This window comes from Maniola jurtina, chromosome 1 (genome assembly GCF_905333055.1).
Source record: "Maniola jurtina chromosome 1, ilManJurt1.1, whole genome shotgun sequence".
In the NCBI taxonomy this organism is placed as follows: domain Eukaryota; kingdom Metazoa; phylum Arthropoda; class Insecta; order Lepidoptera; family Nymphalidae; genus Maniola; species Maniola jurtina.
The window spans coordinates 4,645,585-4,664,193 of NC_060029.1; the positions used below are offsets into that span (position 1 = coordinate 4,645,585).

The 18,609-nt window shown below is 37.2% G+C and overlaps 1 protein-coding gene across 16 annotated transcripts in view; it reads right to left on the reverse strand.

Annotated features, from left to right (window-relative positions):
- LOC123880552 (piezo-type mechanosensitive ion channel component) overlaps positions 1-18,609 on the reverse strand; it is a 55,221-nt gene that overhangs the window by 16,382 nt on the left and 20,230 nt on the right. For 5 of the 16 annotated variants that reach the window (XM_045929081.1, XM_045929067.1, XM_045928841.1 and 2 more), the window contains 25 exons: positions 18,144-18,225; positions 17,421-17,652; positions 16,490-16,688; positions 15,719-15,918; positions 15,012-15,160; positions 14,556-14,699; positions 14,414-14,483; positions 14,059-14,183; positions 13,618-13,819; positions 13,166-13,345; positions 12,544-12,710; positions 12,119-12,251; positions 11,300-11,527; positions 10,574-10,812; positions 9,941-10,126; positions 9,182-9,371; positions 8,302-8,453; positions 7,823-7,986; positions 6,798-7,328; positions 4,969-5,084; positions 3,361-3,492; positions 1,505-1,622; positions 686-843; positions 357-436; positions 27-86 (listed from right to left, as the gene is read on the reverse strand). In XM_045929081.1, coding sequence (XP_045785037.1) covers positions 27-86; positions 357-436; positions 686-843; positions 1,505-1,622; positions 3,361-3,492; positions 4,969-5,084; positions 6,798-7,328; positions 7,823-7,986; positions 8,302-8,453; positions 9,182-9,371; positions 9,941-10,126; positions 10,574-10,812; positions 11,300-11,527; positions 12,119-12,251; positions 12,544-12,710; positions 13,166-13,345; positions 13,618-13,819; positions 14,059-14,183; positions 14,414-14,483; positions 14,556-14,699; positions 15,012-15,160; positions 15,719-15,918; positions 16,490-16,688; positions 17,421-17,652; positions 18,144-18,225 — 4,237 coding nt within the window. Of the gene's footprint in view, positions 1-26; positions 87-356; positions 437-685; positions 844-1,504; positions 1,623-3,360; positions 3,493-4,968; positions 5,085-5,929; positions 5,975-6,341; positions 6,378-6,797; positions 7,329-7,822; positions 7,987-8,301; positions 8,454-9,181; positions 9,372-9,940; positions 10,127-10,573; positions 10,813-11,299; positions 11,528-12,118; positions 12,252-12,543; positions 12,711-13,165; positions 13,346-13,617; positions 13,820-14,058; positions 14,184-14,413; positions 14,484-14,555; positions 14,700-15,011; positions 15,161-15,718; positions 15,919-16,489; positions 16,689-17,420; positions 17,653-18,143; positions 18,226-18,609 lie in introns of all 16 variants that reach the window. The other 11 variants (XM_045929152.1, XM_045929136.1, XM_045929091.1 and 8 more) reach the window with 8 other exon arrangements.

Sequence of the window (18,609 nt, forward strand, 5' to 3'; positions counted from 1 at the left end):
AAGTTGCTGTAATGGTCAATACCTACCCCATATCTACGGGCGGCGCCAGTAGATTGGTGTTAGATTGCTCCACATGTTCCATTTCCCTATTAGTAGAAGCGGCATGCATAAATAAAATTACCAGTAACTACCTCCTTAAAACTAATTATTTTTAAATATCTACTTTCAACTATTTAAAATAATACTCAGTAAAATTAATGGTTAGCGCTGTTCTATCTACTAGTAAATGTTATTGAATCAAAGACTAACATGAGCTACCGCACCCAAGGCGTATTTTAAAATTTATCTAGGCTTAACTACCACTATTACAGTTTAAAAAAAAAATAAGAATGATAAATTACAGGAAAACTACTCACTGATGCAATAATGTCTCCGGCAACGGTTCCCAAATCATTTGAGAGCCTTCCCTTAATCCGATGCCAAAACCTTCTTTTTCCTGTAGAAATTAAACAATGTACTGATTTAAACAAATGGACGTACTTAAATGTGTGGCGGTCTCCACATACAGACACTAGACGATGTCACTCGAACTCATATGAAGGATTCTACAGCCAACATTTATTGTGGTGCCTCTACGAGCAAGTTATTTCAAAATGCGTAAGTTTCGGACTTCTTTATATGACAGACATACTGTCATATAAAAAATTCACGAGATGTATAAACTTGTGAAGGTTATTAAACCTACCTTTAATCTCTTCTTCTCTAATGAGAGTGTACGAGACACGTATCTGTAGTCCCGTGAATATTTCATGAGGTGTCGCGTCAGAGAAACCAGAATGCTTGATATGAATGCGCCCGCAGTATCCAAGAAACCTTTCACTTTATCAATGAATGTCTCTTGTTCTGTGTGAATAAATTATAATAGGTACAAATATATATTTGACAACTGGTAACTCCTGATATTAGACTGCTACATTATGTGTATAGTGCGCGCAAATCAAGTAGTACAATCTGAAGTTGCAGCGCAGGATTAAATACACAAGCCCGGCTGAATTCTCTTTTTGTACAATTACGCAGTCATATGGCTCGTGTTCAGATAAGACTACTTGTTTTGCGCACGTTATATCACCAGATTAAATCTGTACATCATCATCATTGCAAAGTGTTGATTTAACGATGTCTGTCTGTCTGTCTGTCCGTCCGTCCGTCCGTCCGTCCGTCGTGTCTGTCAAGAAAACCTATAGGGTTTCCCTAGAATCATGAAATTTAGCAGGTAGGTAGGTTTTATAGCACAGATAAAGGAATAAATCCGAAAACCGTGAATTTGTGGTTACATAATTAAAAAAAAAATTAAAATGTGTTTCAATTTTCAAAGTAAGATAACTATACCAAGTGGGGTATCATATGAAAGGACTTTACCTGTATATTCTAAAACAGATTTTTATTTATTTTTATGCATAATGTTTTTGATTTATCGAGCAAAATGTTGGAAAAAATACCCGAGTACGGAACCCTCAGTGCGCGAGTCTGACTCGCACATGGCCGGTATTTTTTAATAAATTACCTGGTGGTGGCGCAAATTCGTCAACATCAGAAGCGGGTCCGGGTCGATCTGGCTCCTCTATTCTAACATCCACGTCTCCGGGGCGAACGCTCTCGGTTCTGGGTGATATTCCGGTCATCTAAATATTAAGATAGCTTATTATGTCAGTGTGAGCTATTAAACCAATCTATAAGTCAGTTTATCTTTTAAATATCTTTAAAAGAAAATCTGTGTGTATGTGCGTGTAGACAATTAAATATATGACTTACTGAAAAACATGGGTTCCAGCAAAATTTTGAAAAGGGCGTGTATTGTGCAACTCAGAAAATTAAAACCATCACGATCTTATTAAAAATAAGTTGACACGATTGAAGCCCACATCCCTACATTGATAAAATTTTATAAAAGTTTGTATTTTAATTGAACATTATGTCTGTGCCATTAACAATATATACAACTTTCAATAAATAAAAAAATGATATACCCACTAAACCCCATATTATTATTAAAATTACTAACATAAATTTCAGTCCATAAAGCATACAAACAAACCAATACATACAACATGCAACATAAATAACCATTACCGTTTTCCATAAAGAAAATATATGTATAACATATTATAGGTCCTAAAATATAAATTTTCAATGGTTCAAATCTATCATAGCTATTAGCTCTAAATTCATAAATTTTCTGTAGGAGCTATGAAACAACAAATATATTTCATGGGTAACAAAACAAGGAACTACAAATACGTATTTGAAGGTAAAAATAACAGGATTTCGCGGTTACAGTTTTACTGACCAATTCCAACAATTTAGATTCATATGAATTTATTTATCCATTGTCAATAAAACATTTTTATGAGCGCATCTGTTCTTCGGATGCTTACTTGATGTAAAAAAATTAGCAAACGAAATAAACCCGCGAAACAATAAATTACTACAAGGACTGAGCTGTTTCCTATAAATCTCAACTTATCACTTGTTTCCTATTTTTGCGCGACCAGTCATTCTTTTTTTCACATTAGTCGACTCGCTTCAGTTTCGGTCGGGTTAAATTTCTGAAACTTCCTAAGTAGAGATGTAATATCAAGTTTCTAGTACTGTATGTATGTACTAGTACCTACTTTAGTAGAACTTTAAACTGTATTTTGATATATGTTAGTTTCTCTTTTCTATATTTTGAAGTATTTTCTGAAAAACATTCCAATGGCCAATCAACAATAAAATCACAATTCATATAATGAAAAAAAATTGATTACAGCTGATAACAGCAGATTGATTGTATTTTCATACCAGTGAAATAAAAACCTACTTGTTTAATGGAATACTGGCCCCTAAACGAGGAAAATCCATATTTAAGGGCTAATGGCTAATATGGCCAGACATATCTGACATATTTAAAATGTAATTGCATCCTGAAGAAAATGTGCAAGAAATTTTTTTTCGGTAAAAAAAGCAAAAAAAAAAGTTCGAAATAACGAGTTATTTCAGAGGTAGTTATAGTACTACCACTGTTATAAGCCGCATCGGCAAGATTCGTTTGCGCAGAAAAGCACAATCTAACGCCGAGTAAAACCGAATGTACATCAATGAAAAATTGCATGGCGTTAAGATTTTAAAAACAAAAACAGCAATCTCGTGTTATCTCGCTCATGAATTCGCGCGTACAACAACAACCAATAATGGACGGACGCGTGCTATGACTGGCTGAGATATTTTCGCGCCATTAAAAAATAAGATGTGCCTCCTCCAAGCTGCTCGTGTCTGGCACTACAAAAAGCCACCAATCAAGAAAAGAAGAAGAAAAAAATAAGATTTCTGCGCAGGTATATCGACGTAACCTATAAAAGTGGTAGTACTGTGTTATATTACCTGATGGGGATAGGAGTAGGGGTAGGTAACGGACGAGGCGCGCGTGGGGTCGTGCGAGCGCACGGCGGGCGCGGACGCGCGGCGCAGCGACACGGCGCGCCGCAGGTCCGTCTTGATAGCAGTCGACACCAGCTGCCACACACCACCACTATGCGTACACTACGTTTCTCGATACAATGCCTAACCGTTTTTCTATGTCTTTTTAATAGAAGAACTTTTGTAATTGCGTATATATTTGTCCATTTCTACAATAATGCCAAAAAATAACAGTATTGCATCTCTTGGCTTGGCTGAGTTTCTTGGCCATTCTCTTCAATTTTTTTCTGGTGGTTAGAGTCATGATAGACGCATTTTACAACTGCAAAATGGCAGCTGGGATCCAGTTTTATTGCAGTTGATACATTTGGATCGCAACTGCTGACTCTGATTTCTTGATGATGATGATCTGACTGTTGATCTTGACAATGTATTTCATGTTGTCGAATATGTTACATTATTATCATAAGTTGATTTTTGAATAAAAGGAAGAATTTCAAGAACAAGATAATAGTAGATTGTAGACTTTGTGTAAGTATGCAACAGGATCAATTGAATAATTTAAAGAGAGAATTGACGTGAATTTATGGTGCAGTTTTGGCAACCTGTTGAATTCTTTGGAAAATGTCGTTTATTGTTAAGACTTTTGTGGTATCGAGAAGCGAAATGTACTTGTTGGTAGCTGTGCAATTTTATTGCAAAGCTGTTCTTGTTAGTCACCATTTGCTACCCCACATATACAACACGTCTGGACAGCATTCAAATTAATAATATTAATTATAACAACACAAACTAACAGTTCATAATTTGGGTTTTGACTAAGACAGGCATGCAGATAATTCCAAATCCATTTTTTTTTTACAGCAACATAGCTCCCATACTGATATAGTATCCCATCACATGACAAAAAGACAACAACCTTTGTAATTCTCGTCACGAAACTTGAAACTATGTTCTTATTATGTGTTCAGTATAGTAGCCGATTTAGGCGCAACGCATACCTACAGAGTGGAGTGGTATTGGTGCAGCATATTTTTTGGCAACTACTCAAACTCTGTTTATTTACTATGGGATAGCAGTCGACCACCAAATTAAGTTTGCTGTGGGCGGCCAGCGGCACGATGTACCAGGCTACTAGCCAGCACAGAGAAGTAGCGATTATTCGTAAGGCATAACATATGCCTCCAAAGATGGTACTTCGTGATGACCACGACTACTTTGCTAAGAATGTTACGACGAAGAAGATAGCAGCGTGCTCTTCCATTTTTTTGTTTCATTTTATCACTTTCAACCGTATACCAAAGCAAATAAAGTTTAGCTTACAGTTGTTATTAAAAACGCTGCGTCTTGTCTCAATTACACTCTGTAGGTATGCGTTGCACCTTAACGGGCCACCAGAGGTACGTCACACATGTTACTGCCCCAATCCTCGCAGTATAATCGACTTCTTATTCAACTTTCATGACAAATGAATCCATAAATACCCATGCCCTTAAAAAAAACTAACGCCATTTAAATTCCAAAGACAAATAATTTCAAAACGATTATAAAATCGTTTCTGAAATATCTTACCTTTCCAAAGCCCATCGTTTTCGGCGCATCTTCGTCTGAACTTGATTCATCATCTTTCAAATGAACATCGGTGTCATCGAACTCATCGAACATGTAGTAGTCTCCGGAACGCACCGCTGTATAGAAAGTATATCGATAAAAGGAAAAGTTTAAAACAAAGTACAGTCCTTGTCAATCTTTATGACCACTCTGAACCACGCGACCAGTTCAACCGACCAACAAACGAGCTTGAATCGTTCAAAATGGTAAGTATGCGTGCGGTGTAGCTCCTACGTCCTGCCGATACCTGAAGTTTGCATTCTACGGCTATGTTCAGAGCGCTCATCCAGTTTGCCGAGGGCTGTATTGCACACCAATGGACAGCATCATGCATTTTTATACCATTTTTTTTTAAATTTGTACACCTTTTTAGAGTAGTTACATTGAAAGTCCAAATAAATAAGAATGCGCTAAATTGGCCACAACATTATTTTGTTTTCTTTTTACATATTTCTTCATCGGCTTTGTTTTAAATAATAAGCAGCAAAATTTAGAAAACGCTATATAAACGCTTGTCAATCAAAAAAACTCATGCAAATAAGTAAATAGGTATACCAAAACATATTGCTATTATGATAGGAAAAGTTGTATTGTGAATAATAAAATGTTTGTAGAAGTGTAATTTTGCAAAAATACATAGCGTACAGAACATAACAACAAAAACACAATGGTTCGCAAGCAAACATATAGAAAAAGATCATGCAGAAACACAACACTAACCGAGCACGTGCAAAGGCGCATTCTGTCTTAGATATATTTAATTTACAAGTTTATACAGGCTCCCAACTAAATATTCAAGGTACTGAAATGTGATAAAAGACAGTCCCCGCCATTCGGTTGCCTAAATACGGTAATCAACAAGCTGCAAATGGGTTAGTAATAGAAACACAAGGTCAGGCCGGCGAAAATTACTCAACGTTACCCTTCTGATGGCTCGCGGGCGGCTTATACGGCGGTCTCGCGCGTGCTACAAAGAAAGGCAAAACTCAACACCATTCTCACACCAAGGGAAGCAATTGACTTTCAGCGACTCAACAGTCAACGCAAGGAATATAGTCATACTGTTAGCATTGGAGTCACCCGGACGAGGACAAAAGTTAATAACGAAAGCGTACAAAGTCATTAATAAAGGATTTATGGGATTTAATAATGGTCATATTAAAGATGATTCAGTTAAGACAATTGATGATTGGAAGTACCACATAGTTCCTAATGCTCATGTATAAAGAGTGGAATGGTACATAATCTTTTATTAATGTTACGATAAGGTATATCCAGAGATTATTGAACGAACAGAAATAACCCGTCACCAAGTGTATAATTTAAAAGTATACCTCTATGTCTTTGTCTGACCGGCGCTGAATCGGTTCCTATACAATAAAAGGTACATTTAAAAATCTTATTCCAGAAAGAAAATATTTATGTACAATATTGTATATATTACAATAGCTATATACAATTGTGGAACATCGATCGTGTTTATTTTGACATGTGAATTTATTTTGCTAAATAATAACACAGTGCAGCACCTTTTGTTGAAAAATTCCATATTTCAATATGGCGTATTTATTTAAGTGTTCAAAAATATTCATTGAAGTATTCAAAGTTTTGAATACGTCTGTAAAATGTTATAATAATAATATGTTGTGGCTATGTAGCTCACAAAACTGGAACATTTTTGATACATTGAATTACTAAATTACTACATAAGAGGTGAAAAAATAAAGTGTTATTATTTAGCAAATCTAACAGGCCAAATATCCTAAAAATATATTTATCGCTGTAGTTACAAGTATGATGCGAGTTAGGTTCGGCGCGGCTGGAATGCGAAATTATTGAGGTCCTCTGAAGTAAGCTCGGGCTAGCCACTGTATGCCGCCGGCGAATCGGAGGAGGAGAGAACACTGGGTAGGATTCCTCAGGGCTTTGGGCGCGAGGAATGAGTTCTGAAGACGGTGGGGATTCGAAGGAGATTCGTCTAGGTTCGAGATACGCGTCGAGGGAAACTGTCATTAAGGCGGAAGATGGTGAGGGAGGGCCACCTTGTGAAGGTGGTGCTGTTAAAGGCGGGGGTGGTAGAGCGGGGAGCGTTGGTTTTACTGGAGTGGAAGGTGCGGATGCTTCGCTGAGCGGAGTGTGGAAACCTCGCGGGGAGGGCGGGGCTGAATGGCAAGGGGAGGTTGGGGAGCCTGGTGGGGAAGGGGAGGCGGGCGTGTGGTAACCACGGCGAGATTCTTCTGAATCGCCACGAACGAGCGGCACTTGTTCCGATTCTCCCGGTTGAGTTTCCTCTTCCTCTTCTTCTGCTTCTTCTTCGTCGTCTAGTTTTGTTAGCATGAGGAGTGACACTAACTTTAAGACTTGCTTTTTGACATTTTTTAAATGATTTGAAGAATAATTATATATAGCTACAAAATATGAAGGTCAGAAAGGCAAAAACCACTGCTTATAATGGTAAATAGGTAGTTCAATGATTATTATTTTCCATTATGGCCTGTAGTTAGTAACTACTTAATAGGTAGTCTTACCTTACTTATTTATGCCTATCCTGATTTCAAACCTTGTACACGTTACTGCTTATAAAAGTTATTTGAACAGAAATAGTCAAATATAAGTGATGTTATGATCTTACAAACTAACCTTATTTAAACTAATTTTCCATTGAAATTATGTCGTAAGTTTTAGACCTGACTTTAAAATAATTTAACTGTGGCAAAATTAAATTAGCACTAATATCAATTCTATCACAGTTAAAATGTGTATATTTCTTAGTACAACAAAACTTCTATATTCAAGTAAACTGTAAAATATTCACCTGCATCGTGATGCCCAGGTTCCTTGGACATAACACCCTGTATCTTCTTTTGGTTAGCCTTTATTCTCTCCATCTTGACTTTGATCTTCTCCAATATTTTGACCTCCTGCTCTTCTTGAATCGTCATTTGTTTCAGCCTTAATTCTTCTATTAAATCTGCTCCTCTAACAATTGCACAAGATTGCTAAGATTAGTTGTCCAAAATATTTTCATCTGGATAAGTAAGATAAAATTAGTATAAAAGGCACAATGGAAATCGGCAGAGTGGAAGCGCGGTATCTTTCTTGATAACAAATCAAACTGATCTTTATTTACTTTGGCATAAAGATGGCAGTGCGCGGATCACCGAGTGGGCGCGGCGCGTCGTAACCTTTGAGTCTTCTCCGTTTTATTTTCAATACCAATGTTTATAAAGTTGAGTTTAAGTTGATACCAAAAAGAGTGCTTTACTCCACTATACGTTGCCCCTAACAATTTACCTGGAAGCGAGTACAGTAGTGGCCTTGCTCTCATCAATAACTCTGTAGAAGTAGTAACTGTGGAACAATCTTCTTTGCAGGATGAGAAAAGCGAAACAGACTCCGTCCCATGCTAAACCAATGTCCTCTTGAGGTACAGAGCAAATAGACTCCTGAAATAAATAAATACAAATTATTATTAAACACAAAGGCCACGAGCGGCAACGCGCGCATAATTCTGCTCCCAATGTGGTGTATTGAAATGTTAGAAGAATAGTCCACGCATCCCTAATAGGGATTTTGGCATTGTAGTGCAATAAGTACTCCTTTACTAACGCCGCAAATACAATTTTTTGCTCAGATTCGATTTGTTGAAGTGCAAATTTTTTTTTCTATTTCACAAACTAATAAAATTTGATTAGTTCATCCAAATAAATTATTATTAAAGGAAAATTTAGAAAGGCAATCAGAGAACTTTGAAAGCCGTCCTTGCAATTGCTAAGCATATTCCTAGATCTTAGCATAACTTAAAAGCCTGCGCCTGAAAATCTGAAGCTCTTTTTATAGCGCTGTGCGATTTAGACCAACAATTCACGTCTACAGCAAGAATGAAGTACAATGCAACGCGGTGTCCTACATCACTTTTTTTTTATAAAGCATATTAGCCAAGTTATATGTTGACTAATATTCCCCTTTCGCCTCTAATTAAGCGTAAAGCTTGTGTTAGGAGTAAGTATAGTGCAACAATAGTGCAACGGGTGGGGCTTGAACCACCGACCTTTCGGTTTTCAGTTCGCTCTTTTAACCGTTAAGCTATCGAGGCTATACTGTACGGAACATGTAGCCTCGGATCTGGAGCAGAGCCTTTATACGCGGGTATGAGCTAGTAAACAATACTAACCTTATCATAACGCATCTTAAGAAACCGGGCGATATTGCCGCCGGCGAATTTGTCCACGCAGCCGATTCCGAGCAACTGCACGAGCCAACATGCATTATCCTGCATCGCTGTACTGAACATACAGCCTGGGATCTGCAGTAGCGCCTTTATAACTACGACTGCTACGTTGTAGCGGACTAGCCATGACCACCTATGAAATATAAAAGTGTGGGTGCAGGTACCATTTGATCAAGGCTGCTCGTGGGGTAATGTGTGGGTTGCGGAAAAGAGACAGGGACGTCGAATTCCTTGAATTTTACGTCAACTGTCACCCTCCCGCAACCCTCGTCCTATCTCACGAGTCGTCAGTGAAACGATATACCTACTCCTTTATTTTATACTTCCTCACATTATGATTAGGGATGTAATAATAGCCTAAATGAGCAAACAGGAAGATGTTATATTTAACAGCAGTTTAGTGTCTAATGTAAAGTTAGGCTATGTTACTGTTGATCAATAAACTTCCTTAATCTATGAATTAAATTAATTTAAAATTGTGGAAGATGATACAGATAATGACGCCATCAGGCTTTAAATAAATTAATGGGTAGATCTCCCCAGATGAAATATAGATGAAAATTTCTTTTCATAAGTTTCATGATTCTAGGAATTGAAGAGTGTTCTTCAGAAGTAAAGCAAGAGTATAATAAACAATTTAAAATAGTTGGCTACAAACTATTGTAACAGATCTGGTAATTTAACCCCATTAATTCGACTTACCATTGCAAAATAGCCTCTTTTGGACGCAGATAAAAGTCTGTCCCTTGCCACAAAAATATGAAGGACCCAATGAGGTAGCCCATGGAGAACAGGTTGACACGGTTTGTGCCTGTCATAAACATTATGGCAAGTGTCACCCACAGCATGCCCAGGAACACCATGCGCTTTATTACATCCAACCATGACCTGAAAGTTGATTATTATAAGCTTAAAATATAACTGGAATTAATTTTTAGCAGAATTTTTAGTTAATGCCGTCTATTCTGTTTGAGTGTACCGTCGAAAAAGCATATTTCCAGCAACGGACTCATGCTGGGTGTTTAAATAACCGTTTATTCCAAGTAATAAAATTATTGTTGATGTTTTGGTAAAAATGTTGGGGAAAACAAAAGTTTTGAATAATAAATAGTTTATAAGATCTTTTCTTTAAAATGTAAAATCAAATTTGGAACATGGGAGTAAGCATACTCTTCCCTGGAGCAAAAACAAGTTGTATCGATGGTCGAAAAACAACTACATACGTTTTTTGACATCCTATGATGAACTGCAAACGCACCCTTAAAGCTCTAATACCTTTAGTAAAACTTTATAATCACTCATTGTATTGTTATAATATAGGTATAGCTTACGTACCCAACATATCCTAAAAAGTCTGGGACAGGATTTACGAAATTAGGGGTCTCCCAATCTTTGCCGATGTCTTCACTATTGGAACCTCCCGGGTAATTTTCGCCCTGAGCTTTCTCTATACGGAACACTCTCAGCTGTCGCGAGGCAAACAGTAGTAAGAAAAAGTCGAAGATCAGTTTGACAGCATGCGGCGGTTGTTCGTTGTATGGCAGGAATAGCCAGGTGCGAACGTGTTTCATTTGCTGCAATTTTTTTTGAGATAAGAATAAGCCTTTAGAGAAGGGCAAATTATTTGACTTGAGACTTGGCAAAACTCATAGAACCAAGAAGATAAAAAAATAGATATATAGTGTGAACTTTACGCGCTGTTGAAATAAAACTAAACACACCCCAGATTACGTTTTTTGAAGACGAGTCGTAAAAGGGGTTTTATGATTGCAAGAAAAAAGTTTTGAATCTATTAAACCAACTAGTAGTTATCACTTGGTACCGCTTCGACAAAAGATGGCGATTTCAAAACAGTCGATCTGTTTGGCGGAAGTTACGTATGAACGTTACTTCTGTCTGAAAGTTACTCTGAAGCAATGTCTCAAATCGAAACTAAAGTTTTATTTCAAAAAAGAAATTATCAATTTTTTTATTTGGCAAATGTGACAGGACTGGCCCTTTGTATAAAGATTGCATAAAACGATTCCAGCAGTAATTTTAATCTCATTCGAGGGAACTTACCTGCGACTCCCCGCTCCAAGGGAAGTTAATACACAAGTAAGGTATAAACCCAACCGCGATCATGTACTGTATTGGTACTAAAGCAGTGACGCACGCGGTGAAGGCGGGCCACAGACGCGCGACACACGCTCTCCTAGCGGCCACTAGCGCTAGCAGCCATCCGGAATAGATCACAGCGTAGAGATCCATCCGCGAACCGATGACGCCCATTAAACAGATCAGTGATATCTGTGGAATTATTTCAGGTAGTAAATCTATGGGTGGTTCGGTAAAAGACATAGGGTAGTAGCAAATAGTGAAACATTACAATTGCTTGATGGATTGAAAAGAACTGATTGGTGTAGAAGGATAACAACAGGAGGAAACCTGCAAGCCTGAGAGTTTTCCATAATGTTTAAGGCGTGTAAGGTCCGCCAGCGTGGTGGATTGTGGCCAAAGCTCTTCTGTTTTTTGACAAGAGTCCTGTTCTCAGTAGTGGGATGGCAATGGATTAATGCTGTTTGACATAAAGTTAAATGAGACAAAATAATCGATTAAAATAAAAGTTGATAATTTTTCTTCTAGGATTTCGACCCACAAACGGAGCGTAGCGTAGCTTTAATAGCTTCACACTTTACATGCAAATCTAGAATTGTTAGACACCTTGCTGCTATACTTTGATACGTATTTCAAAAACAACTTGATCATTTAGCTTAGGTATAGTTGTCTCGCTTTAAAGTAGCTAAAATATCTGTGGTTATTGGCAGTCAAAATTTAGATTTGAATGGGAAGAAATATTGTTCTGTTTCATTATTATAATCAACTGTTAGTAAAAATTACCTCGACGCCAAATTTGTAAAAACCGTAGTTCATCAAGTACTTGACACAGTGGATCATATCTTTGTCCGCTTCCTTGCGAGTAATATTTGGGAACATTACTTTCTCCTTATTACTTGGCAACAATCCCATCTCCCTGAAAAATTTCGATGAGTGTTGAAAAAATTGGCATTTTGTTTGGGATGACAATTATTTATCTTGTTTATAAACGATATTTTCTACTTTGCGTCTTACCTTATCTGTTTCAAATGTTCTTAAATTAGATTGTTGAAACTTAAACAGAATTTTATTACTAGAACAGGATTCCCAAAGAACAGGAGGGTTTTAGGGGTCTCAATTTTAGATTAGATAGAATTTGAAACAGAATTAGCAATAATGGTGTTTAACATCGGGACTTTAAGTCACCCCAATTCAAAGAGAGAATTTACCTGTGATTTTTTTGTCTATAGGTAACCAAAGAGTAGAAGGTAAATACGGCAATGAGGCCGATATATCCCTTCAGCAAAACAACCAATGGTTTATCAGACGTTGCTTTGCGGAACCCGACCCATTCCGCGTCATTGTAGGTAGTGATATTCTCTGTACCATTATCAATCTGGAAGATATAAGTACAGCTACATTCATAGTTTGATAGATCCTTCGATACCAGGTCGTGAATAATATCCATACTAATATAATAAATGCGAATGTGTGTCGGTCTGTCTGTCTGCTAGCTTTTTACGGTTTCTCCGTTTGACCGATTTTGACAAAAGATACCAAGATTGCATCACGGGGAAGACATAGGCTACTTTAGTTCCGGAAAATCAAAGTTCGTACAGTATGTATGAAAACCTAAGTCCACGTCGATAAAATCGCAAACAACATCAGACGAGCAGGCGGGTCACCTGATGTTTAGTGATTACTGCCGCCCATGAATTTTTCAGCACCAGAGGAACCGCCGATGCGTTGCCGGCCTTTCAAGAATTTTTCAATCCTCCTTGAATGACCGTATGTTGAAATCTAGTGGGAACACCGGCAAAAACTTCTGTCTCCTGACTTCTAGATACTTACTCTTGTACAGTTGACATCAAAGTAGCTGTGTTTTATGTACTCAATCTGGTAAATCATCTTCGCCATAAAGTAAATACTGACAATAGTTGATATGAACAGTATGCAAATGCGTTGTCTACGAGCGCTAATTAGAAGCGCAGGCGCAATTATTATCATAATGGGAACATGCATGGCCGAAACCTGAAAAAGACATTATGAATTGGTTTCATATTTAAATAGCTGCTTATATAAAACATCATGGCACCAAATACAAGTTTTTTAGAGAGCCATTTTAGTCCAACTTGCGTTACGCGTACAATAAAGAAACGAATCGAAAAGGCGATGTAAGTCATTCGATCTCACTTACACAGTATACCTACTTGTGTATAGTTTGTGAATGTGACGGAATGATTAGCAACGTTTCGTTTTAATTTGTTTCTCTATTCGCACATAATGCAATAAAAAAAACTCACGTCAAACACGCAGAGCAACAAAACCGACAAGAAGATGATCTTGACTAGATGTATGTCGAGGAACACGAACGTTTTATCAATCCAGGCGCCCAGACTGCGTCGCAACGCGCCGCACTTGCTCGCCACGAATGTACGCAGTGCGGACATGAACGATCTGCGATCCGAAGTTGTGGCCGCGTACGATCGACTGCGTGAGGACTTTCTGCAGAAGTATTTTAGTATCATATTTTTTTGTAGAAAATGGTTCAGACGTCTTCAAAAATTTTTTACAGACCATATTGGGTTTAGTCGATATATTTTGCCAACGTCACTAAAGAAACTTAGAAAGGAACACCCGCCAGAAAAAGATTTTTGGAAATTCAACCCCTATGATAAAATAAGGGTTTGAAATTTGCCGCGGGCATAAACTGGTGCAGACATAATTTGCATTTTATTGCTAACCTATACATGGATTTCTTAGCAGCTGTATTGAAAGATGACGTCCCCATCGACTGTTCGGCCTCGGTGTCGCTATCGCTGCGCGGCTGGGGGGTTGCAGGTCGCCCTTCCAGAGGTAATGGAGGTAACTGAAATATTACATGAATTTTAAGAATTTTAAGCCTTAAGATCGGCCGCTATTATCAGAAATTGTCTGCCAGAAAAATTCTGAACTGGTAGATTTTGTATCAGACATCGAATTCGAAGACTGACAGAATTTTGACGACTCGGATGCTTCTGGTATTTGCCGAGTGAGTGCGACAAAAAGTTTTTTGACAGTTAATTTTTGATAATATATAAAAATGAAGAAGAAACTTACATCCCCTTGCATAGTGGATGCGCCACCACTTGGTCGGCTCGATTCACCTTCTTTAACAAGACTGTTCGTTCTGTAAAAATGATTAACCATTACACATCCATATTTAAAATTGCATTATTTCATACAAAATCGTATCGCTTACCTCGTTTTCGGATCGGATAACGCCATAAAATCCTTATGGAAGTAATGCACCTGCATTATCGTGATTATTAAGAACAGAGTAGGTGTTAACAGTTTCACGAACAAATCTGCTGGATGATATGGCTCCAAGCCCAAATCATGCTGTCTAAAAGGGAAAATATTTAAAAAAAATTATATTTAAAGTTTAAAGTGACATGATCATCGAGATATATCTAGATGTGGTACCATTTAATTGTTACCAATAACATTCTCAGTGTTACCAACCCTGCAAAAATACGCCATTTTGTTAAAAAAAACATCAGAATGAATATAAATGTAGATAATTTTCCAATCTAAACCACATCGTTGCTTTCCAGCAGGAATGACTATGAACAAGCGCGGGCTTATCTAGCATAAAAACACCTCTATAGATATATTTCGATTATCGACCCACATAAGGAAATTATAAACAACTTACAATTTCTCATTGATATACAGGTAAGTTTCAATTGTTTTAGAGAAATTATCGAACTGGTATATGTATATCAGTATGAGGTTTATCATTGAGTATATGATGACTGTTATCCAGAAGATGTACATCAAACGTCGCCACCAGTACCAACTTATCTGAAAAATATAATAACTATTATTAATATCTAACCTGGCTAAAAATACTATCGACCAAAATAAAGATAAATTTTACAGTTAAAAAAGCTAGTTAAACTCTTTTCTCGTCATGAAAGTTGGAAATTGCAGTTATCGTAAATTCTCAATGTATTTTCTTGAGATGCATGATTCTAACAAACGCATACTCCCATAACCTGCATGTACAGTGACTAGCGATAACCTGCGGTTCAATAAAAATATAAATCCTCTTTATTCTCTACGTCGCGCCGTGCGAATTTCGAAAAATTCAGCCTTATTTTTTTGTCAACATTGGGATCTTCTGTGTAAAGTTTTCGAGGTCCAAGTATTTGGGCTAGGCGTTCATTAATCAGTCAGGGAGTCAAGACTTTTTATATGATACTCGATGATGTCTGTGATTTAACAGGATTTACGTGAGCGAGGCATGAAGAAGCAAATTTTAATGTTTCAACTATCGTGAGTGAATTCCATTTTAATTAAAGAATTAAAGGATTAATGGGCAAAAATTATTTAGGACTAATAATAAGTTCTTCTAAATACCTGGAACATGAGTATGAAGACTAGAAATAGGAACATATAGATGATGCGGAAGATGGTCATACGGTCTCCGGTTATGCCTATGACGAATAGCATAATGACCACGACATAAATCCAGTATCGTGCACAGGCGGCCCGCATCCATGCGCCCAGTGCGATTAACAGTCTAGAACGACGCTCTTCTTCGCGTGACGCTTCCGCTGCTGTAATAGAACATTACAGTACTTATAAGTTGGTAACTTTAGTCTAAATTCTAGTTAAAAATGCAAGCAGACAAGAGTTTATAATAATTTTACAAATGATATTATGTGATAGTTGGTAAATTAAAAAAAAGTGTTGGTAGTGTAAGAAGGAAATAATGTTTTAAGAATATAAAAATTGTGATATATATGCAATATTTCTGAATTCAGTGTGAAGATCGATTAAAAATACTGGATTTGAGAATTCGAGTTCATTTGGATATTTCAGTAGGTATCATTATATAATGCAAAAAGTGTGAAGTAAGATAATAACGGCATTTAATGGCATTTTTTAAACTAAATATTTACCAGCTACTAGACCTGATGTTGGATTGCAGAATAAAAACGTAAAAAAATTAAAAACATTTAGTTAAATTATGTTGTTGATTTCATCTTCACTACCTCAATAACACTTATATAATAACGTCGATCCGTTGCTGCATTACTGAAGGATAAACTAACAAACAAGCATACTTTCGCATTTTATTAGTAGGTTACTACTAGATATCATATCAGGTACTAATCCTAGACTTACCACTGGCAGCTGTAGAAACAGCTAGATGTAAAGGCGCGGCCATATCCGTAATGACAGTCGATTGACGTCGCTGGCGCATCTCCTGCACGCGCTGTCTAAGCGTCACCCAGAACATGAACGTGAAGAGTGACTTGATGAGCAATGGCACACACGGCTCACCATCCGCCCTTCCTAAGCCTATTTGACGTAGATTTACCTCCTGCGGGACAAGAAATGATGACTGTTTATTGTATCACTAGACAAACATTAAGTCCATTAGAAGACATATTAAATACTTGATGATGTCCGCGACTTAGTCCGCGTGGATTTAGGTTTGATAAAAATTCCATAGGAATTCTTTGATTTTCCGAGATAAAAAGTTGCTGAAGTCAATTTCCGGAGAGTAAGCTACCTCTGTACCAATTTCATTAAAATCGGTTCAGCGGTTGAGCCGTGAAAACGTAGCAGACAGACAGACAAATAGCAACACTTTCGCATTTATAATATTAGTATGGATTAATGTCCGCCGATATTGTTAATATCGATAAAAGTAACTTTGAAAATAAGACCACTGTTCAGCAGGGTGATTTGCTAACACAGTGTCCAACAATGAATTATAGCCACCGAGCTCATCTGAGTTTTTTTAAACCCATTCAAGGTTTTCTACGAAAAATCATATTAACACCACTCAGTGAAATAGCAATGTAGAACCAACCAATGTCGAATGAGCTCGGTTGAGCCATCATTCATCAGTCGAACACTTGGTTAGCGAATCAGCATGCAGAACTGTGCAGCTTCTTTTATTTTTAACTGTCTTTTTTTATGACTCGAGCGGTTCTATAAGTAGCTAGGCAACTTAACTAAATAAAGCCAGGTTTATAACGAGGATTGACGATAAATATGATAACGATTTCATCACACTCATATCGGAATTTGTTAAAAAAACACTTACCGTAATATTTGACGGCAATTCGGCCTCAGTAAGATCCATGCCGTATATGTACTGGGCTATGAGCAGCAACATCGCGTAAAACACCAGCACTGGGCTAGTCTTTAGCATGAACGACCGCTGGTCTTGACACAGCCATACGACGTTAGCCCACATCAGAAAGACAAATGTCAGCCAAGAGTGAAACATTATACTCCATGCCATCATAGTTATCGTTGTTGCGATGTAGGATGACCTGACGAAGAATTTTAGATGAGTAATAAGTTAATATAAAAAGATGTTTCAAGTCAAATCCTTTGAATGTAGGTATACTTATCACTGATTCATTAAAGCATAACATAAGTTCTTTACTGTCCTGCCATAATATGACTATATACCTACATAAGAATTTCCGTTGCTACCGCGGTTCATTTTCATGATCATTGTTTTTTTGACAAGTACTTGTGATAATAAAACAAATTCGACTAGAATCTCACACCTCTACAATAGTATATACGTCAACAATATTACAACAACTCTATCTAGTCCTACAATAGTAGGTAAACGTCTCTGATAGATGCCTAATGGTACTTTTGTCATCCAAATCATACGTGTTTGTAATTCAATTGGATAATTAGAAGCAGCCGAAAATCAGTAAACAATTTCAACAGAATGACAACATACGAACAAGTGAACCTGATAAAAAGCTTTTAATTATATAAAGACTCCATGTGTAAGTTGTTTTACCTGATTAATACTTGAAAGAAGTCCACAATAGCTGCCACAATGTCATCCAGTAAAGATGGTTCTTCATCTTCCATTATCGATTCTGTGAAAAACTTAAGAATGTTTATGGTATCTCCACGGTTTGTATACCACAGTTGATTTTTATTGTTACAGTAAATACGCGAGGTGGCTGACTCAGTCTCCACTTATTCAAGGTGAATATAATATTGACGTATGAAATAGAAATTCGAATATTTTACTCGTAAATATTCCTTTTATTTATTTATTTATAGACTGGCGCTTGACTGCAATCAGACCTGCTAGCAAGTGACGATGCAGCCTAAGATGGAGCGCGCTTGCCTAGAAGTTGCCTATTCACTCTTGACTTAAAGGTACCCATATTAAAAGTGGAAGGGAAAACTGATGCCGGAAGGGCATCTGCCGTAATCCCATACAAATGATAGATGCAAAAATCTCAGTGGGCGCT